Source organism: Struthio camelus, chromosome 13, assembly GCF_040807025.1.
Source record: "Struthio camelus isolate bStrCam1 chromosome 13, bStrCam1.hap1, whole genome shotgun sequence".
NCBI classification, from domain to species: Eukaryota; Metazoa; Chordata; class Aves; order Struthioniformes; family Struthionidae; genus Struthio; species Struthio camelus.
Window position 1 is genome coordinate 2,800,374 of NC_090954.1, and position 22,338 is coordinate 2,822,711.

Sequence of the window (22,338 nt, forward strand, 5' to 3'; positions counted from 1 at the left end):
TGTCCCTTTGGCTCTTGCAGAGTTTGCCCTTTCCATCGTGGAGAAGATGCAAGCCCAGGACGTCCTGCGGGGCCTGCGGCTCCCCGAGCTCGACGACCTCGGCCAGTTCTTCCGCAACCTGCCGGCCACGGCGCTGGTGGGCCTGGGCGCCTTCGCGGCCGTGGTGGCCTACTGGTTCGCCAGCCGGCCCAAGGCGGTGAAGCCGCCCTGCGACCTCTCCAGGCAGTCGGCAGCAGTGGAGGTAAGGGGAGCGGCCGTCCGTCAGAGGTTTTTCCGCAGGGTTTGCATGCCTGGAAACGGCCACAGAGGATGCTGGAAGGCGGTTTTGTTTGCTATGAGGGCTTCCCAACCTCAGCCTGGATCGGTCAGGTCATCTGCTGTGCCGGGGCAGACGCACGAGGTCTCTCCCCATGCAGCAGCACTCGCGCTGCACTGCTGCATCCCCCTCCGTTGCAGGAGGTCGGCAGGCTCGCACGGGGTGCTGCAGTGAATGAACGTTGTGGGAGCCTTGCTGTTTGCCCAGAAAGCCTGTTATTTGCCCTAAGTCTGTGAGTGCAAGGTTGCTTTGGTTTGTGCAGGTCAATGGACACACCAGGCTCAGCCCCTGCTCCCACCAAGAGGGCGAGGTTTCCTTGTTGTGGTGTAAACCAGAGACCACGTCTCTGGGAGCAACGGCTGCCCTTCTGTAAGCCATCTGGCTTGTGCAAAACTCCCTGCCCACTGTGATGTATCTCCAGCGTGAGTGCCAGAGAAGCCCAACACCCTGCTAGCAACCCATTGTCATCTCACTGCTGCAGTTTCTCTTGGCCAGGAAAAATGCGTAGCAGGTGCTCGTCATGGCAAAGTCATCGTTGCGCTCGCTATTGCTCCGCTCATACTCCACTCATGCTCTGTACCTTGGCCAAGGCTGTCCCAGATCCGCTGTGAGCCTGTTGTCCGCCACTGGGTGAACGGTGCCTGTGCCCGGGGCCTCCTCAACCCTGCGGCACTTGGTGACCCCATCTATGAGCAGTTGGCGGCACGGTGCAATGTACTGTCACCTTCGTGGGTGCAAAATTGCATTTCCGTAGGCACAGTTGTGTCAGTCTTGATCAGGAACCTCCAGTGCGGTGGTGGCTTCTCCCCTCCCTTTTTTGACAGCAGAAGTGGACCTCTGTGAAGAGATGCCGACGTGGCAGCGTTTTCCCCTGGGCCACTATTAGCCACAGCTATGGCTCAGCGGTGCAATGCTGCAACGGAGCAAAACTCAATGTGAGACCTTGGAAGGGGAAAGTGATTTTATTTTTAAACAGAGCTGATACTTGTCACTCCCACTGATATTTTCTTCCCCATCATTAACTCTGAGACACCTGTGTCCGAGCGGCCGCTCTGGGATCACTGGCGGGGACGTGTACTTACCTGTTCCTCATCCCCTCTCCTGCCGTTCCCCTTAGCTGGCAGCCAGGTCCTGGTTTCTGAATATTTCTGTGGCCCTGAGGAGCTGATCTTTGATCTCGTGATCTTTGTTTTTCAGTTCTGGCCCACCTCTGTGAGTTACTAGCAGCTACTCACTGTCTTTTTTCTCCTTATCTGTCCTTATCTATGGCTTCAATCCTGTTTTTTATCTTCCTGCCCTTATCTCTTAATGGCTTGAGTCTGGAGTCTGTCCTCTATTTTAATCTGTCCTTTGGTTTGGTCTGTCCTTTGTTTTAGTCGGGATGTAGCTTGAGAAGGTGCCCGTAGGTGCTGGGATCTTGATGACCTGCTAAGCAGGAGCCATCAGCCATCGGCACAGGGCTCCGCCGGTCCCCCACTGAGCCCCTTTCTTCTCCTTCTTCCTTCAGACCAATCTTAACTTTTCAGTTACAACCTCTGTGTCACCAAGCCCTCCACTAGTAATAGTTGGAGCCTAGCAAAACTCTTCCTCTGTGTTATTTGCAATTTTTTTCCTCCTCTTCAAGTCTCTTTGGGAACTGTAAATTGTCTCCTCTGGCGACAAGCAGGGTCAAATCCTCACCTACGGGAAAGCGGTTTGCCCGTGTTATTTGGACTCCTAAGGTTCATTTCACAAGCTCATCTCTGTCTTTGATCACCTTCGAGTGACAGCGCAGGAATATGAGGCCTCTAGTGCTGCCGAAGGCTTTCCAGCTGGCGTTTTGGTGTGAGGAGAGACAAGAACGGCGCTCTAGCGGGCAGCCAAGAGTGCTTGGCTTTCCCAAGGCCGGAAGCATGGTTTCTTTCGATTTGGGAATCAACCTAGCTGGGGGATTGGAGGGGATAAATAAGCTGATGTTTTTTTCTCTTAGCTGGTGTGGTAGGTTCAGTACAACTTGCAATGGCTTGCTTATTTTCTAGATTTTTTACTTTTAAAAATGTAATTGCTTTCAGTTGTCCTGAAATACTTCCATTAATATAACATGTATTTGGACAATACTTCAGAGTAGAAAGTGTACTTATTTTCAGCTTGTTCAGAAAAAAATGCACCTGTCTAAAAACGTCAGAGGTGTGATCGGTGCGTAAAGATTGCCGGGGAGCAAGTGGTGTCTTTGGGGGTGGAGGGAGATGAAGGACCAGTGACTGCACTTAAAAGTGCATTTGGGTAAAAGCAGGTGCAAAGCCAAATACTGCTTTTCTTTGTTTTGCTTGTGGAGCATAAACTTTTGTTGTGCACAGCATTGGTGCTAGTTGCAAAATATGCTTATGAGGAAGTCTAATGAGCTTCCAAATGATGAGGAAGTCTAATGAGCTTTGGGTCCATGACATCGACAGCCCGAGCTTGTTCCAGGTAACTGCAGCTGTGGCTCGGCTCCTAGATGCAGCTTTTGAGCTGTTGGGATGCTTTTTTTGGATCTCCTTTCCTGCTTGCAGAAGTCCTGATCACTCTGTGCTGTTCTGGTCCCTGCAGGGCTTGGATGGTGCGCGGAGGTCTGTGATAGGGGACAGCACCCAGCTGCTCACTCACTACTATGATGATGCGAGAACCATGTATGAGGTCTTCAGAAGAGGATTTAATATATCTGGTGAGTGTTCAGCACTGACACTTAAGATGCAGAGATTCCTGCAGAGTCTGAAAGTCGAGGGGGTCCCGCTCCTACAGCCTGCATTTGTCATCCATCTTCTCCATGCCATGTAGCCTTCGGTGTCTTCTTTCGGTTTGCAGTTTCACAGCTGTTTTTCTTACGCTCTGTTAAATGTCCTCAGGTACGGAAGTGGTCTTTGCTCCTCTTCCACTCAACCTTGTCATCCATCTCTATACCCTTTATAGCCCGGTTTTGTCCTGTGGAGATGAAGTTGCAAGGGCGGCACTGATTATCCAGGACAGAGGTGCTGTGGATTTATTCAGAGGCATTATGATATTTCCCATTTGTTCTCTGGTACCTTCATAAAAATATTAGCAACAGAAGCGTTAGCTGACATTTTCAGAATTACCCAGAATAGTTCCAAGGTCTCTTTTACTGATAACTAAATAATTTGTTTATAAGTAAGCATTATGGGTTTATAATTAGGATTGTTACTCCCAATGTGCATTATTTTGCATTTAACGGCATTACATTTTACCGTGCGGTCTCTTGGTATCATGAGATCTTTCTGCTGCCATTGGCAGACAGCTTTAGTTTTCACTGTCCTGAATTTTGTAACGTCAGCAAACCTTGCCATGCATTATTCATTCCCAGCACGCTTACGAATGTGTTCGGCGAGACTGATCTGAGCGCAGATCTGCGTGGCACTCAGCAGCGCCCTCCTTCCACTGCAAAACCTGATATTTGTTCCTGCCTTTTGTATCCTGTCCATCAGTTATTAATTAATCTACCTTACTTCTGATGCCACAATAGCATAGTGTTTTTAAGAAATCTGGGTAAGGGGCTCTGGCAGAAACTCTCTGGGAAGTGAAGCAGGCCGTGTCCGACCATATTTGTTGGTGTGACTGATGGTACCTTCAGAGAGTCCTAATACACTTGTGAGATGTAATGTCCCACTCCAAAGCTGTGATGACTCTTCTCTGTTATAGCCATACCAATTCGTGCGTCTGCTGCTTAAGGTACTCCTCACCTTGCTCGTTAGAAGATCCGGCGCACTCTCATATTGGCCCTACAAAACAGAGAAAAGGTTTGGTTGTGTCCTAGAAGCCTTACAGCATCTATGCCTAGGCACTGGGACAGCATTTTGGATAAGCTTACTGTGGGATCCTGAAGCACCTGCCCCTTTTTCAGATGTCCCCACTGCTTGAGCGCATCACTTTCATTGCTGGATTGTTATTTTCGGTGCCACCAAAAGCCCCCGTGGAACTGCAGTACTCTGCACTGTGCCACTACATTAATGGAGGTCTGTGAAGAGCTCAGTAGCTGCACAGAGGGATGGGTTTTGTGCAGATAAGTGCAGGTAGCTAATTAATTAAAATTCTCAAATATTCTTCCTGGCATGTAGTGCTACATATAGTCTTACCCTCCTTCAGAGTGGGCATTGTTATTAACAGCAGTTTTCACTTTGAAGTGTTTAATTTAAAGGGCAGCTACAGCAGTGGGAGCTGACACTTGGGATGAAAGCGTTCACCAGACAGCAATGTTCACACTTTCTTAGGGGAAATACATTTTAATAAGGCTGTTTCTGTGCAACTTGTTACTGTACTCTCTGCAACGGAAAGAGGTGGCTTGAAGCGACTGCACTGGAAATCCCCAGAAGCCGGTCTCCCGTTACGCCAGACTGTCTCGCGTTTATTTGATAGCGCTTGATGGGAGCTTTGCCTCCGAAGTGAGAGCTGACCTTGATAACACTGGATTTATTCGGTGAGGGCTCTGCTACGTGTCAGCAGCGCAGCGCAGTGCAGTGCATTAACGCGTGGCACCGACCCCCGTAACTTGTAACCTCTGCTTATGTCTTTTAGAAAACGGCCCCTGTCTGGGATTCAGAAAACCCAAGCAGCCCTACCAGTGGTTGTCCTATAAAGAGGTGAGCTTGGAATGAGTTCCTCCTGCAGGCGTCCCCCAAAAGTCTCGTCCTTCCCGTGACCGAGGAATGGACTTTTAAGATGAACTTTTGTAATAAGCACACGCTGGCCTGGGAGGCTGGTGACGCGCTGCGTGAGCGCTCGCAGCTCTCGCCCCGCTGGGAGCATCCCGGCGGTTGGCCAGGCACGTCGGCTTTCAGGCGCCAGCGCAGTGTGGGCTCCCAGTCAGCCCTCGGCGCGGGAAGGACGGGACGCAAGAGCGCTGGGGCCGGCCGGGGGGAGCAGCGGCCCCCAGTTGCTCAGGGCGTGGGGGCAATGCCAGCAGCGTCACAGGACGCTCTGTCTCTAGTGGCTAGCGATAATATATCAGTGGGGCTTTTGGATAACCAGGGCAATAGTTTGAGAGCCTCCTTAGGTCAGTAAGTCCTTGCGTAGTTTGCTATTGCTCGTATTCCTCTTTTTTATGCTTTTATTTTCTCTTCAAATTCCAGGTGTCCGAAAGAGCAGAAGCTTTGGGCTCGGGGTTGCTTCAGCAGGGATGTAAACCGTCCACAGAGCAGTTTATCGGGGTCTTTGCACAAAACCGTCCCGAGGTGAGATTTTCAGTTTAACTCCACACTCTGTTAACAATGTTCCTGACTTGTGAGCTTGCTTTATATTTTAAGCTTGTTCTCAAGTGCGTTAAATCCATTGCCACCACCCCCGTCTTACTTTTGGTTTTCGATGCCTTCTTCCAGTGGATCATTTCCGAGCTGGCTTGCTACACTTACTCCATGGTGGTGGTTCCCCTCTATGATACCTTGGGGCCCGGAGCCATCCGTTACATTGTCAACACAGGTAAAAGGAATATATGTGCTGTTCTCCGAAGCCAGTTTTGTTACTTGGAATGATTCATTGTCGTCTGCTTTCCACAAGACGTGGTTTTGCTCGTGGAGTGTCTTTGGCTGGAAGTCAGCTAGCTGATCGTGTAGTAATTCTGCATCTTATTGCAGCACTCTTTTTTTTTTTTAACCAATTATCATCGATGTTATTTTACCTTTCATACGCCCTCCATTCTTGCACTTTGTATGCATGTGACAAGATAAAATGAGGATCATTAGTTGCTCTATAGTTGTCAGACTGTTTAGTCTGAAGTGAATATCATATGATAACTATGAACCAGCAGCCCATGTTGCATTAAACAAAAATTTACTAAAAACAGCATGTTTGGGTGCTTTCTTCCAGCGGACATTTCCACAGTGATCTGTGACAAACCCGAAAAGGCCCGTGTTCTCCTCGACCACGTGGAGAGGAAGGAAACACCGGGCCTCAGCTCCATTATCCTGATGGACCCGTTCGAGAAGGACCTGCAGGAGAGAGGGGCGCGCTGCGGCGTGCGCATCCAGACCATGCACGAAGTGGAGGTGAGTTTTTCCTATCCTCATTTTCGTCCGCTTTGTAGTTCCTGCAAGAGACTGTCACAATGTCCGGGGACTTGTGAACTGGGGGGCATGTTCAGTGTCCCAAAAGCACAGAAGAGAAGCTAGTCCCCGTTCGCGTCAGCACGCGGCACAGTACAGCTGCCTCTCGCTGTTATTTCTCGTCGCTCGTGAGCACCAGCATCTCAAACGCCTTCACTTCACTGCCCTGCGCAAATAAGGCACCGGCTCTCGCTCATGCCTGGGGAGGAGATTCCTGTCTGAGAAGCTCTCCTGCACAGCCACAAAGGCGAACATCCCTTCGCCTTTAATGAAACAACCTGGATCCAGCTTCACTGGCTGAAGCGTTGCTTGAGGTCTAAGGACGCCATTGCGGTTAACGCAAGGACCTTTAGGCAGAAGAGATGACCTTAGCGCTAGCTGCCGATTTTCCGATTCTAGCTCACATCATCCCTGTGGTTTGCAGATTATTAGCAGGTGTGTTATACCACGTGGACCAAAATGGAAGTAATTTCTGTTACTTTCATCTCTTTCAGGAGTGTGGCCGTGAGAGACGACACGTTCCCGTGGTGAGTGTAGTCATGCTGCTTTTCCCGTGCGTGATGACAGATGATCATTTTGTGTATATTTCACTGAGGAAAGAGTGACTGATGTGCTGCAGCACATTGTCTCATGCTGCCCGACTCGGGGGGCTGGTGGGGACGGACCATCGTCATCACCCACGGTCCCAGCAGCAGAGCCCGTTTGCCGAGGCGTGTAGTATTCGTTTCCTAAACGATGTCCGGGATGCTCAAGTGAGGCAGTGTGAAGGAAATATGAGGAGTAGGTGGAAAGTGAGTCTGCGCCCTCCTCACGGGCTCTTTTTAGTGGTGGGGCAGGTTCCCATTGTGAGATGCTGCTGCTGCCTGGGATTTGCGCTGTGGTTTGCATCATCCCAGCTCACCTTAGGTTTTCCATGGGAAATAAAATGGCATCTAGAAACGATAATGAAGCTGCAATGTGAGGCTGCACTGATTTCAGTAGTGACTTGCTTTCCCAGGCTGCACTGGGTGACACGATTTTCACCCTGGGCCTCCTGGTAGGCTCTCCATAACTCAGAAACGCTGCTTGGCACTGTTTCTCTGGGACTGTTTTCAAAAATTGCTTTGATATTTTACTCATACTCCTGTAAAACTTTCAAAAGCGACCTCTCATTTTCAGATTCTTTATTTATGCGTTGGTGATCCAAAATGACACACGCGTGTAGCGGTGCTGAGCGTACAGAGAAACTTTGGGAAATGGGAGCGATCAGCAGCTTCTGCTGCAAGTTGTCCCATGTTGAGGTTTAACTACATTTTTCCAAAATTTATATGGAAATGATTAAATTGTCCCAAATTTTTCTGCACGTCCACAGGCAGAGAGGGAGGGTGTCTTTGAAGATATTAACTGCAATGGGCAGATTATGGCTAGATGCTAATATTTGCACCTTTTCAAAGAGGCAAAAAGTCCTAGTTGATTTTTTTTGTGGACAGTACAAGTATTTGCATATATTTAGTGTATGTGTTTAATATTGGAGTATTTGTATCTGTAATTTGTATTGATTATTTGTTAAGTATTTGTACAATATGAGTGAAGCTATTTTGTTTTTCTCTGTGAAAGAAACCAGTGTTATGTGCTTTGTGAGCCGCAATGCATGCCAGGAGTAACAAATGACATATATAAGAAAAGGAATTTCCAAACAACCAGTAGTCTAAATACCATTTACTACAGTTATCAAATACCTGTGTTTAGCAAACACAGTTTGTTACTGCAACCTGTGTGAATGGTTTTCCAACCTCTAAAAGGGTCACGTTAGTAATGGAGAGTATTGCATGCATTTCCGTTGAATACAATAGGAAGGAGTACTATTGCTTACATCAGGCATAATGTAGTGGATGTGTTGTCGGTATAAGGAGCTCAGGGGCTTTTTGCAGTATCTATCTGAGACACAAATATTTTGTCAGTCTTGTTACTCTAAAGCATGCCCTTAATGCAGATGGAGCAGAACATAAGGGAGAAATGGAGCCTATATCAATCGAAGAAACCTGATAAAAAGAGTTTTATGATGGTCTTTTGTATCTGCCAGGGGGAACAAAAGGTTTTTATGGCAGAGTTGGAATATAATTGCTTTGATCTTTGAGTTAAAACAAGGACAACATTCTGCCGTTGGCTGTATCACATTGGATTGATGTGATTTTCTCATCTTCCTTGTGTATTTCTAGCCTCCTCGTCCAGAAGATCTATCCATCGTCTGTTTTACTAGTGGGACTACAGGTAAAAGAATGGGCGTTTTAATCATGAACTCTTAGACTCCATTATCAAATTAATTGTTAGCACCACCTCAGTATGCACAAATGGCCTCTCTTACACCGACACGGCAATGATATTTGTATGCATTTTTTAATTTTTAAGTGTGCATATATATGTACATACGTTTCTGCAGATATGCAAATTAAAAACAGTGATATTTTTATTTTTAGCTAGAATTCTCTGGCATACATTTTGGCAGTATGATTTTGCGGTTGTCTGGAAACCTGCCCGCGTTCCTCTGGACTTTCTCCTTCCCGTCTTGCAGTGTAGATATGCAACACTGGATTGATTGCTTTTTATCTTAAAAACCCCAAAAACCGGCACTGGTCGCAGCACTGTGTTCCCTATGTTGTGACTACCCCAAAGTCCCCAGCTCCACCGCGTCCGTCACGCCTCGAGCTCCCCCTGCCGCTGGCCCCAGCGTGCTTGCGGGCAGCTGGGCCGTGGGGCTTGGAGACCACGTCGGCCGCTGCCGCCGCTGCTTGGGTGCTGCCAGCCCGGTCGGCTCCTTTCTCCTGGCATGGAAAATAAGCATCATTTTCCTGCCTCTTCTTCGGTGGGCGCAGCGCTTTCTCCCCTACCCAGATCTTGATTTTCCTGGAGCTTGCAGGAATTTCCTGCTCTCAAGAACCCGACCCCCCCCCCTAAAAGCTACCAAAAAATTTTAAAAGCGATCAATGGGCGGGTGGCCAGCACAAAGGCACAAGACGGGACCGCTTCGGAGACTGCCTGCGTGCAGAGACGGGCCGTGCTGCCGGCCCTGCGGAGGGAGGATGCCCGTTCTGATCGGTGCGGCTGGCCAGAGGCGGAAGGTTGATCTTCATCTCCCACCTTCTGGAGAAGACCTGTACTGCACAACAGGTGAGCAGCTTCTCTGTCCGCTCCACGTACGAACCCTTGCTGCTCCGAATGCGGGCAGAGGCTTTGGTTGCTTCCCCCGCATGCATCGTTTTTGCTTTACTTGGTGGGGTTTTGTGTTTCCGAGGGCGCCCGGCAGCATGCTGTGGCTGCTCAGACCATCCTGGAAGAGTAGATGCTGGCGCGTGTCCGTCCTGGGCGGCAGCCCGGGAAGGTGGAGGGGGGCCCTGTTGTCTCCCGGTGCGTGAGATGAAAGGGCATCAGGTCTCAGCCGGAGCCTGGGACAACTCGAGGCTGCACCGCCCAGCAGCAGCCGTGGCCCAGAAACTCTTGGCCAGGCAAAAACGGGAACTGTAGGAAACTCAAAGAGCCATGTTTAGAGATACGATGGGGGCAGGATTTGCTGTGTGGATTTTCATGTGCGGAGGCATTACTTTTTCAACTTATTTTTTCTTACTGGTATTTTAATTTCTAGATAAGACTTTATTCTGAATAGAGAAGAGCTTTTTGGTTCTCTTTTTTCCTCTTTGCAAATAAAGCCATGGGCCACGTTCAGGCTTTGTGCTTTTCTTAGGACCATGCCTGGTGTTACCCAAACAGGCCAGCCATGGAGCTCGTTTGCTTTTTCCCACCCAGACCAGAGATTTCAAATTCTGCAGCTCGTGTGCAAAGTGCACTCAGAGAGCAGCGCTTCGGGAGCTACCGTCCCTTCCTCTGCGCCTGGAGGGTGCTTTTTGCGTGTCTCTGTCACGCTGCCCTGGGGCTTGTGTCACACCTTGGTCCCCTTTCAACACTGTGCTTTGATGGAAAGGACCTGGCTTGTGCTTAGCCTGCGTTGGGATATTTTTAATGATCAGATTTGGAGTTTTATTCCAGTGGAGATGTTCTCAAGGGCTTTTTCAAATCTAAAGCGTTCCAAGTGGGTTTTTTGTATTCAGTCTAGAGTGAGTAACCTGAAATTGTAGACTTGGAAACAATTTTAGCTGTTTAGCAATAAACTCAGAAGTGCATTGTAATGTGTGTTTTTCTTTGTGGTTGGTAGGCTCCGACATCCAGATGCCTTCACCGAGCGAAGGGAGAGGTTGAGATTGCTGCACTCAAACCACACGCCCAACTCTCTTTTTCTGAGTATCAGCAGAACTCATAAATGAGCCAAAGGCATGCAGGTGCCCCCAAAACAGCAGACTACACTTGGGCATGCTGGCCACTCCAGGAAAACAGGCCTTCATTTCCTCAAGGACTCGCCTCGAGGATGAAAATTGCCTCCCTGCGGTACGGGCTGACGTTTCTCACCGTCTAGCCGCGCGTAACGCATGGAGGCCAGCCGGCTGGGAGACTGCATGTGGCCAGAAACGTCAGCGGATCACACCACCGAGTCACTACTGGCGTGAATATTTAAAACAAGTACTTAGTGACAAGGGAAAAATTCTTCTGTTGCTGATGAGAACTGTCAAACAAGCTTCGCACTGAGGTGATAAGGCAAAACTGGCACACCCGACTTCCTAACTGTTGGGATCGCTGTGCACCTGCTTCCGTAGCAGGACACATCTTAGGTGTGTCTTTATGAAGAAAATCTAGCTTAAGAATAGTGTCACCGTTCTGGCATTTTTTTTTTTTTTAAGAAAAAGCACTTTTGCTAACAGCCTTTTTCTCTAGAAGAGGTAAATTCTGGGAAGGGGCTGGTAGCGAGGGGATCCTATCCAGTTAGGTTGCCTCTCCAAAGAGTTCGAAGAGCTAAAGAAGGTCGAGACTTACTGGAGTTCCCCAGCCCAGCCCAGAAAGTTCCAGTTCCCCTTCCCAGCACGGTTTGTTCTGGATTTCCCCTGAATGAGGGTTATCCTGGCTCCGAGAGCGGGAGCTCTGCTTCGAGACTTTCAACCTCACAGATGGCCAGGGAGGCTGAACCTTGCTACAGACAAGAAACGGAGGGAGGAGGCGGCTGTGCCTGCAGGCAAGCGATGGTCATTTGAGCAGAGGTACTGGATCATCTGAATTTGCATTAAAAAAAAAGTCAGACGTGGAGTAAATAAATGAGTCAGAGGTCTCAACGAATCTGATTGATAAATCTTCTTCGTGCTTCCAGAAAGCCTGACGATTTCTGCGGAGGCGCAGGAAGCCAGCTCCGCCGTGACGTCGTTGGAGGGTGCGATTTGAGACACCTTAGCAGGTGTCTCAGGAAAGAAGCACAGGAAACAAGCGCACCGTCTCGCGGGGTTTCCCGGCAAGGATCGAGCATGTCTCCTCTGCTGGGACGAGACCGGGCCGGTGGGCTGGTGGCGAAGAGAAACTTGTGCAACTTGGGGAAGTCAGGCTACCTGCAGCATTGCAGAGGCTGAGCAAACACTTTTGGCAAGACACAACTGAAATACCAGGAGTAATTTCTGGGTCATAAGCGCGTATTTACAGCTGGCATTGGTTCGTGGGATTTTCTTGAAGTCTGGCTCTACATGTGCACCCAGCTGTGGAAATGAGCGCTCTAAAACAAACCGTGTCTCCCTGAGCGGGTCTCTGCAAGCCGGTGGGGTCGGCAAGTTAGGGCAGGAGCAGTGCGGCTGGGAAAGGCATCAGCGCTGGCTTTACTCACGAGTTTTGCAAGAGGACAAATTTAAGTTAGACCGAAATAGCTCTCCATGCAGTGTGTTCATTTTTAAGTCTTTGGGACTGAATTATTCAGCAGCACTTGCAATACCAAATGCGGCTTTTCAGTAACATTCATTCTGTGTTCAAAATGTCCTGTTTTAGTGCAATAAATGTGTGCAACAGTTAGTATTTTTGTTTGGGCCTTTATTTAATTGCTTGAGGGATTGGGCAGAGATGGAGTCTGTGAAACTGGAGGGGCCAGCGGGCGCGCAAGTCTCAGCACCTGCAGCCCCGGGGCTGGGACCCGGGACGTGCCTGCATCGAAGGGGGCAGCTGCCGAGAACCAGCCTGGCATGGATGAATTAAGCACGTTTTTGTGTGCCGAAGCTGATTCATTAAATGCCATTGCCCCTACCTGATTTGAGAAAGCCAGAACCATATTCTGGCTGATTTGCAGTTTTGCGGGCTGTTGATACACCGTTAATGTTAACGATATTGCACAGCTCCTGGTAGGGGTCACCATGCCCATTGCGCAGTGCTGCTCCTCTACCTTCGAGTAACACTCGTCCGATCTGGTGCTGCACAGGCAGCTGCAGGGACTTCGTTACAGAGGTGTGATCTCATTAAAACAATCTGCTTTAACAGTAAGCTGGAGAGAGAGACTGCTTCTGCTTTATTCCAGCTGAGCTGCTCCTTCTTTTCTGAAATAAACCCTTGGAGGGTGATGGAAAGCAGCAGTGCCGTGATGGGAAGCGCTGTTTAAGAAACCCTGTTCTTTGGTGCACGGAGAGCTATGAAATTAATAAGATGTACCTGTGGCGTGAAGGAGGGTTCCTAACTCAGAAAAGGCAGTGAAAAGGCAAATGGTTGGGAACTAGCCGGTCCGGGTGGCGGTTGAGACACGAGGAAGTTTGAGAGCTGGTGGGGACATGGTCCTTCGCCTTGGCGGCTCCCCACGGGGCCAGCGTGATCACAAGGATCCCCCTTTGCTCTGTTGCTGGTGATATCGATGACTTTTACGGTCCCAAAGGGCCCTCTTGTATTTATACTGCGTATTACCTGTTTTCTGCCTTCTTTGGGTTATCCAGCGCTCTGGCTAACCAAGAGCTAAAGCAGCCTTTAAAGTTAGGTTTGATGGTATTCAGGGTCGTTCTTAGTCAAAAGCTACGTGAAATAAGTCCTACCTAGTGCAGCTGGGAACACAGAGCCAGCCGTGATGACCGTACGCATCACGTGCTCTCAGAGATTTCAGTAGGCTACTGCTGGTGTCTTCAACAGAAGTCTTCAGGTTATGCTGCACTTACAGTATCATCTTATTGAATTTTGAGTATTGTAAGAAATGCTTTCACTACATGTTACTGCACAGAAATGATTGTGAAAATCACATAAGTTTTAACATTCAGAAAGAGAACTTGAAAATATTTTCAACAGTTCCAGTTTCTTTTAAGCTTTTGGAACTTAGCTGCCGGGTCATCTCTTGCAGTCATGGTCTCTGTTTCCCTGCAGGCAACCCCAAGGGCGCTATGCTGACTCACGGCAACGTGGTTGCGGATTTCTCAGGCTTTCTCAAAGTGACCGAGGTGAATACCCAGCTTGAGCGAGCGTTGGCCCGTGCAGCGCGCGGGCCCCCCGCGCCCGTGCGAGAGCTGGAGACGGGGCCTCAGCGGGTGGAAGCTCACTTGCTCCGAGGACCCCGTCCGTTGAAGCGGGAGCAGGTCTGAGCTTCCAGCGTTGAGTGGCCTTAGACCCCGTTCTGCTACACGTCTGTGCCGGTAAGGTGCTGTAAGGGCTTTTGAGGAGCACCGCTGGCTCCTGTGAATCAGGTAACGCGTCTCAAAGAGCTGAAAGAGCAAACGGGCCTCGCGCAGCTGCAGCCGGTGCTCTAAAAAGAGCGCGGTGCCCGCTTCTAGGGCTGCCCGTGTGATGCCTCCAGCATTTATTGGAGAGCTTTATGCATAAGAAGTATATATGTATGTGAGACCATACAGGTATTTACAAGAATGGTTAGTTTTGTTGATACTAAAGTATGTCACAGTTTGGGTTACACGCGCTTTACAAAACACAGCACTGGCCAAGTGCACGTCCAGCGTGTTTCACGCAGTGTGCAAGCTGCTGTTTGGAAACAGCACAGGAGGCAGCACTGCTGCAGCACCGCAAGTGAAGGGTTGTACTCAGCTGGCACCCAACATAAAGAATCTATTTTTACGTAGAAAACAGGCAATTATACGTCGTAGTAAAGTCCACGTGGGATGCACAGTTAATCGCAGTACACCTGTTTTCCTTTTACGATGGGTGCTGAAAATATTGCCGTCTTACTACCTTAATCCTTGATTTCTCTGCGACTTCCAGGCCACCTTTTTAAACAATCGAAAAATCCCGCGGAGCTCACGTGTTTAGGCACGTGCAGGGCTGTGGCTCCGGCAGCCTGCAGCACGAAGCGGCCGTAGGGCCGATTCTCGGCATCTTTCAGGGCTGACGCCAAGAAATGGGTTTAGCGTTCGCCACGGGCAATGCAATTCTTCAGTTAGTCTCGGAGGTACCAGATTGAGCCTTAAGCCTGGTGTAAGTGGATGTGTACTGAGTGGCCTCAGCCGGCAGCGTGGTGCTGGTGACGGTGTATAATGTTCACAGCCAATCCACCCTCTTAAAGCAATGTCTAACCTCAGTCTAACTGAGCCAAGTGCAAAAGCCTTGGAAGTAGTATCAGTCAATGAAATAAAAGTACCCAGAGCAGAAAAATGCTGCAGATTAGCTGCCTGCGTTCTTTTGTGCCAGTTTTGCATAGTTCACTGGTTTTATAATTGGAACATTTTTTTTGAATGAACTTAGAGCTTTATTATAAGATTATTTTCAAATGCCAGGAAGCTGTTTTTATTTTTTTATATATTTAACAGGACAACTAGACCATATTTGCCAATACTGTGAAATGCTACTAGGTGCCATCATTCTGCATCAGTTAAAACCAGACTGTATTACTGTGAGGGCACTTGAAAGGGTGCAAAAAAGAAGCACAGCTGGTGGTGATAACGGTTTTACACTACTGGCCTTGCAGATAATGAGGCCAGTTTGCAGCAATGCGTAAATAAATCTGCAGGCCCTAATACCTTAATTCGGATTGTCACATAAAACAATACAAAGCAAGATGCTGAAAAGACCCAAGGGCCAGTGACGTTTGACTTCGTTAGGGTAACGATCAGGAGGGCGCACCCAAGTTCGACTTGCTCAGATTTAATGCCAGTAAAACACTGCATGAGGAAGGAGGTCCCGTGCCTCCATGCACTGCCGCGTCCCAGATCACGGGCCCCCGGCGGCGCCGGGGCAGCGGAGACGCGAAGCGGGTTTCGGTCGCTGCAGCCGGGAGCCAGCGGCTTTGCGCGCTGGCCTTGGTGCAGGCTAATGGGTACTCACCGTTTCTGGTCTTCTAGTCGTCCCGTGGCAGTGCCTTCCCCGGGAAACGCGCTGAAAGGCTGCTTTCCTCGGCGGCGCGGCCCTCTGTGTTCGTCCTCACGCTCTGCACTGCCGCTAACGCAGCTCCATCGACGCTGTGCCTTAACGCTTCCCTTCGCCGCTGCTCCCTCTCTCTCTTGGCACTCTCTACCCTTCCGCTCCTCTTGCTGCCGTTTTTCTTTTTATTGTTTTATGACTCTCTTGTTGTCTTCCTGTCAGTGTTTCTTTCCTTTCTGTCTCCCATGCCCTTCACCTGCAGAAAGTGATCTTTCCGAGACAGGACGATGTGCTCATCTCCTTCCTGCCTCTGGCTCACATGTTTGAGAGAGTGATACAGGTAAGGAACCTGTCCCAACTGACGAGGCCTCGCGGGGCTCCTTGTGCTTTCTTCCAGAGTCAGTGGTCTCCTACTTGTGCGGATGTACACATATCCTATTTGCCTTTAGCACACATGTTTGAGAGAATGGTGCAGGTAAGGTCCAAGGGTCAGTGGAAATTGTCTCTTTCCACCCCCCAGAATGAATGAAATGCTAAATAACCAGCAATATCTTGTAGAACTAAAAAAGCTTGTACTGCAGAAGTGCCACGTGCGTAACGCCGGGGCCGGACTCTCCTCTCAGCGGCACGGCTACAAATCCGGAGCGATCCCAGGGTGCTGAAGCATCTCGAGCTCTCGGGCTTGCACCGGTGGCGCTGAGATTGGAAAACGGCCCGCCGGGAGCGAGCAGCAATTGCTACCTGCGTGATCTGGGGGGGCAGCTTTTCAGTACTGTAGGGTCAGTGGTCATAGGAGTAAAAACCAATTTTGCGCCATTTTTTGGTAGCAGCTAAAATCCTTTTATTGCGTAAATAACCAGATCTGCAAAAACTTGCAGAAGCTGAGAAATAGGAAGCTAAAATAACGGTGCGGCACACGGGGGATAATTTGTGCGGGAAGGGTGTGCTATGCAAGTCAGATTAGATGCTCGCGTCAGTTCTCCCGGCCTGAAAAGCTGTGAACTGAAAACTGATGCAATATGTGAAGGTTGGATCTGGACTCAGTCGCAGCTCTACGCTTTCTCAGGCGGGACAGCTTTGGGCTGAACGCGTGCTTTTTGAGTCAGACAAGCCTCAGTGTAAGCCTGCCGCTTCTTGGTAACGCCTGCGCCAGGAGGAATTCATTGCGCCGGGCTGAACGCTTGCAAATGGGACGTGGAAGTCGGTGACAGATTTGGAGAACTGCAGCCTCACAGATTTTCGCTTGTAAGTCTAACTGTAGCAGGCAGGTTGGTCAGGACCCCACCGCTGGTCAGGCAAACCGCTCTGCCAGCAGGCAACAATGTAGTTGTTAAAAATGCATCTGATGGGAAAAAAGCTGTAGGAACGTTTGGAATAACCTCGTTTCACGGGGTGTTGCCGAATCGGAAGGGACAGGCCTCCCGAGCCCTCAGTAATGAAGGAAATTCAGGCTTGTCCTCTCTGCTGAAAATAACATACAGATTTTTCGAAAGGGCTAAAAAGTCATTTTCAAAATTACTTTGACCAGCAATCACGGAGTCAGCGTCCCTCGCTTTAGCCAGCGCTGCTGGTTCCTGGAGCTGGCAGATAAAGTTGTGCGGGTGCAGTCCTTAACACTAAACATTTCTAGTGGCTGTTTCTGATCCCCAATGACCGTAAAGTGATTATATTTTCCATTTTTCATTCATGTGCACGTGCAGTGTAGGACACAGGTTTGGCAGGGTGAGGTTGCTTAAACCCACAGCACGTGTAGGACTCCCGGGGTTTCAGGCCATGGGGAACGTTCTCCAGGTGGTGACAGAAGAGCAGGAGCATTCAGGTTGCCGTTACGGATTGTTAGGGGTAGCGCAAAAAGAGCCAGGGGGTTCTCAAGGTGTTTTGAGTTGTCCTAGCTATTTGGGGAGAGAGCTCTGCCAAAAGGAGTGGATGCTCTCCGTTTGCGACGCTCGGAAACGCGAGAGCTGTGGTCTAGCAAAGCGGGGTCGCAACGGTACGTTGGTACAGTTCCCATCTGAACAAGTTAGTCGCCGGTCCTCTGCGGTGTTACTTGCTACCAGAGCTGCAACTTGGGCTGCCGGTTGGGTCATCGCAGTCGGCGCAGTCTGCGCAGTCTCGTGCGTCCGCGTCTAGTTTGATCTGGGTAAAAAGTGGCCTTTTTTTTTCTTTCCAAAAATGCAACTCCCAGATCTAGAAGCGGGCTCCTATTTCTGGGGTGCAGCATCAGGCACTGCATTGCTAACGTAGTCTATATTGTTATGTTTAAACAAGACTAAAGTATTAACATCTAAAAACTGGCTGCTGCTCAGTATGTTTTACAATGTTTTTTAATATGCATTTCTTTATCAACAGTAGGTCCTCACGCTGTGAGCTGCTCTGGTAGGTCTGGGCTTCAGAGGTGAAGTTCAGCTCCAGAATCTGACCTTGGCCAAGAGTCCCCCGTCCCCGTCTGCAGGGATGCAAGGAAAATCTGCTCCCCGATACTTTCAATTCCTTGTTCTTCCAGGAACAGGGGCAAATTTGGTGGATGCTAAATTACCAATTCTGCTCAGTCCCCACAACTAGGCCTTTGTTTCTACTCAGTGCAAAATTCGCTGTTACCTTTATATCGATGTTGAAAGCCCCATTTCTGCCATAGCAGGGAGCAGGGCAGGCATTTCTGCGGGGGGGTGCTCTGCCAGGGGAATTAAAAGCGCGGCTGTTACAGGCGTTGCATTCTTCTCCCATCCCAGTCCGTAGTGTACTGCCACGGGGGGCGAATCGGGTTCTTTCAAGGAGACATTCGTCTGCTGTCGGACGACATGAAGGCGCTGCGCCCGACCATCTTCCCCGTCGTGCCGAGGCTGTTAAACAGGATGTACGATAAGGTGAGTTTCACTTCATGCTTTTTTGTGATAATGAAGTTTATCGCTCGCTAGCACTCCTGTGACGGCGTTCCCGTGGCCGGGGTGCTTTCCGCAGCAGCTCCTCTCCTTCGGCCTTGCTGCAAACACGTTCTTCTCCTGCGAAGCGGCAGAGCTGCTCCAGGCTGCACCTCTACGCTGTAGTGATTAAGCTGGCCAGCAACGTGGCTGTTGCCCGTTCATGTGCGATCCCTCTCTAAGGGACTCTTGTCCTCTTCCCACTGAGGTTCCTGGTGACCCTGCCAGAGGAGAGGGGTTTTCACCTCAGAGCAGCATCAGTCAAGCCTGGATGTGCTGAGACCTTTTTGTGCTCCTCAGCCAGTTTTGGGACTTGGATCTCTCTTTCTGGTGGCAGCGACAGGTCAAACCTAGGAACTGTTAAAAAAGAGTATGAGGACTTAGGCAGTGTAAACGCGGGGCTGGCTTTTGGATCTGAGAGTCTTCAAAACCAGGAGTTGATCTTGAAAGGTGTTTAAGAAAGTCACACGCCTGGTCACTGTGTCGAGTCCGTTTGACCCGCTGGGAATATTTATTCCTCAGCAGATTTAGCCTTTAAAGATGGGCCCAGGCAAAAGATGGGCCCAGGATTTCAGTTTTCCCCAAGGTCCGGCCTGTTTGGATCAGGGCTTCTGGTGGCCGCGTAGAGGTAGGCACCGGGGGCTTCTCGGTTGCGGAGCTCCAGTTCGGGCTGGCGGCCGAGGAAACCTCGGCGCCTGCAGCCCGTAGCGCGGCGAGCGCTAGCCGCGAGTGCCGGCGGTGCCAGTCGCTCGTTCCTAGCTGCCCAGCTTTCCTGGTTCCCCCAAATCACGCGTAGCGTGGGAAGGACAGAGAAACACCCGTCCGGTAAATCCGGTCAGAGCCTCGGTTCTCTCATCCTCTCTCTCCTTTTTCTCCCCCCGCAAAAGGAACAGCAAGCGTAATAGCGAATGCAGTGAAACAAGCCAGAATTTGTACTAATAAAGCCATAGGGTCGTCGTATTTAACTATATCGCGACTAAAGCTGTGCCGTAACTGGCACTGCTAGAAGCGTAGCGCTGTAGCGGTGAGAACGGTTGTTGGTATCCGCTTTGTTTCCGGCGGCGCCTAGATCTTCAGCCAGGCGGACACTTCCCTGAAACGCTGGGCTCTGGAGTTTGCTGCGAGGCGCAAAAAGGCCGAAGTGCGGAACGGGATCATCAGGAACGACAGCGTGTGGGATAAGCTCTTCTTTAATAAAATACAGGTGAGGGATTTAACACCGGGGATGCTAAAGTCGCGTTGCGCCTCCCTCCTGCCGCGGCGCCGCCAATCGCCCCTTGCCGGCAGCCAGAACCGCTGCTGCCGTCTGGCAGCCGAGGGGGGGTTAGAGCAAAGTAGCCGGGAAGAGCGGGGAGGAAGAACCGCTTACCAAAGGGAGGTCGCTTCTTTTGCAAATCCTTCATAGCGCCCGATTTAAGACGCAGCTGCCGTTACAGGTGTCAGCTGGACACGTTCGAAATCCTTTTTTCCCCCAGGAAAACCTACATAGCGGTGTTGAGAAAAATGCACGTGTCAGAGTGAGGCCGGCCGTCTCCCTTAGGAGATTTTTGTTTTACTTTTAGAAAAAGGAAATAAAAGGGGGGGAAAGAAGTAAAAGGTGATAGAGGAAGTGAGGTAATAACATCTGCAAACGCTCGAAGGTCATCTGCCTTCCAAAGGGGGTCGTCATTATTTAGGTCACTTGGGAGACAATTTATTAAAAGCAACGAGGTGCAAAAAAGAGCAAAGGAAGCGGCGGGGGGGAAGAGCCTGGGAGCGAGCAGTTAATCCGGAGGGAGGGATGGGCGAGTGCCTCGGCCGCGCGCAGCCGATGCTGCTGTCGGAGCAAGAGCCGTTCATCTGGCCGCTATGTCCATCGGAGAGAGATACCCTTACCGCTGTTAACACGTGCTGTTCCTGTCCGCGCGCGATGGTCTCTGACTTCCCTGCTGTTTTCTTGTCCCGTCGACAGGCGAGCCTCGGCGGGCGCGTCCGCATGATCGTAACGGGCGCCGCGCCGGCGTCGCCGACGGTGCTGGGCTTCCTCCGCGCGGCGCTCGGCTGCCAGGTGCGCGCGCGTCACCCGCACGGCCGTCGGGAATCGCTCGTTCGGGATGGGGTGCGCGGAGGAGGACCCGGAGCGAGAACCGCGTTTCGGATGGCTTTGCCGAGGGGCTCCCTGCCGGGGCCGGTGGGAGCCCCAGCGTTCCCGTGCTCCGCCCCGGCGTTCCCACGCTCCGCTCCGGCGTTCCCACGCTCTGCCCCAGTGTTCCCATGCTCCACCCCAGCGTTCCCGCGCTCCGCTCCGGCATTCCCACGCTCAGCTCCAGGGTTCCCGCACTCCGCTCCAGGGTTCCCGCGCTCGACTTCAGGGTTCCCACGCTCTGCCCCAGCGTTCCCGTTCTCTGCCCCAGTGTTCCCGCGCTCTGCCCCGGCGTTCCCGCGCTCAGCCCCAGCATTCCCACGCTCCGCTCCAGCATTCCCGCACTCCGTCCCAGCATTCCCGCGCTCTGCCCCGGCGTTCCTGCGCTCTGCTCCAGCATTCCCCCGTTCTGCCCCGGCGTTCCCGCGCTCAGCTCCAGCATTCCCGCGCTCTGCCCCGGCGTTCCCGCGCTCAGCTCCAGCATTCCCACGCTCTGCCCCAGCATTCCCGCGCTCTGCCCCGGCGTTCCCGCGCTCAGCTCCAGCATTCCCGCGCTCTGCCCCGGCGTTCCCGCGCTCTGCCCCGGCGTTCCCGCGCTCAGCTCCAGCATTCCCGCGCTCCGCCCCGGCGTTCCCGCGCTCTGCTCCAGCATTCCCGCGCTCTGCCCCGGCGTTCCCGCGCTCAGCTCCAGCGTTCCCGCGCTCCGCCCCAGCGTTCCCGCGCTCTACTCTGGCACCGCTATTGCCTGTGGTTGCCAAAACAAAAAGCAGAGACCCATGCTGGCTGTCTCCCGGCACTTGCCTGAGTGTGCTCAATTAAATAGGCTAGTGCCTATGTCATGGCCTTAGCGACAGCAGCTTGATTCTGTATATATATGGGGAGGGACAGTCCCCTTCAGATGGCAATTTACCCCGCTTAAAACCTCAGCTGCGCTATTTCTCTTTCCCTAGGAAGCGTAGAGCAAGTACTTTCTAAGGAAAAGGCCTCATTCAAGAGCTTAGAATTAGGTGAAAAAGTTAAAGGGTGTGAGTTCAGAAGGTCCCACAACAATTATCTTTTTTCCCACTAATAAGAAACTTCTCTCACGGAGTGACATACTGCTTGGCTCAAAAGCTAGTTGTTGAGCTGGTCTTCTCACTATTTTCAGCTCTACACAAAATGGTAATGCACAGTAATGTAAATGGTTATATACGCAGTGAGGGCCCGAGGAAATGTCCCTGGCTTACTAAACGCGTGCCTGAGCACTGCAGCTGGCAGGATCAGTTCATAGGTCCAAGCAACAAAGGCAACTACCGAAATTTTTGATCTGTAAGAGTGACATATTGTGCAGTTTTCAAGAGCCTGTTTCTTTGTCAGGTTTATGAGGGTTATGGCCAAACAGAATGCACCGCCGGCTGCACCTTTACCACCCCAGGGGACTGGACATCAGGTACCTATTTCTGCCATTTCTAGAAGGAAAAGAAAGGCACGTTTCTTTAGAAAACTCTGGATTGCAATGTCGCAGGGTGTTATGCAGCATTTACTGTTGTGTGAATGATTTTTAAGCAAATGTAATGCTCTTGAAAATACTGCTAGTCCAGAATAAATACACAGGGATCAGATGTTATGCAAGTTTGCCTGAGAAGATTTGGAATTGGCCCCGGAACAATACAATTTGCAATACCCTCATCTCTGTATTCCCTGTGCTGTTAGCCTTGTCTAGATTACTAGTCTTGTTGGATTTAAGAGAATATTTTCTTATATTAA

The 22,338-nt window shown here is 50.6% G+C and overlaps 1 protein-coding gene across 13 annotated transcripts in view; it reads left to right on the top strand.

The window, feature by feature from the left end:
- The window catches only part of ACSL6 (acyl-CoA synthetase long chain family member 6), a 56,516-nt gene that overhangs the window by 23,056 nt on the left and 11,122 nt on the right, over nt 1-22,338 (top strand). For 5 of the 13 annotated variants that reach the window (XM_068959370.1, XM_068959363.1, XM_068959366.1 and 2 more), the window contains 14 exons: nt 21-241; nt 2,885-2,999; nt 4,862-4,926; nt 5,416-5,517; nt 5,662-5,761; nt 6,149-6,327; nt 6,879-6,911; nt 8,583-8,634; nt 13,615-13,688; nt 15,950-16,027; nt 18,282-18,416; nt 19,540-19,674; nt 20,422-20,517; nt 21,949-22,021. In XM_068959370.1, the coding sequence (XP_068815471.1) occupies nt 21-241; nt 2,885-2,999; nt 4,862-4,926; nt 5,416-5,517; nt 5,662-5,761; nt 6,149-6,327; nt 6,879-6,911; nt 8,583-8,634; nt 13,615-13,688; nt 15,950-16,027; nt 18,282-18,416; nt 19,540-19,674; nt 20,422-20,517; nt 21,949-22,021 (1,458 nt within the window). Of the gene's footprint in view, nt 1-20; nt 242-2,884; nt 3,000-4,861; nt 4,927-5,415; nt 5,518-5,661; nt 5,762-6,148; nt 6,328-6,878; nt 6,912-8,582; nt 8,635-13,614; nt 13,689-15,814; nt 16,028-18,281; nt 18,417-19,539; nt 19,675-20,421; nt 20,518-21,948; nt 22,022-22,338 lie in introns of all 13 variants that reach the window. The other 8 variants (XM_068959368.1, XM_068959372.1, XM_068959371.1 and 5 more) reach the window with 3 other exon arrangements.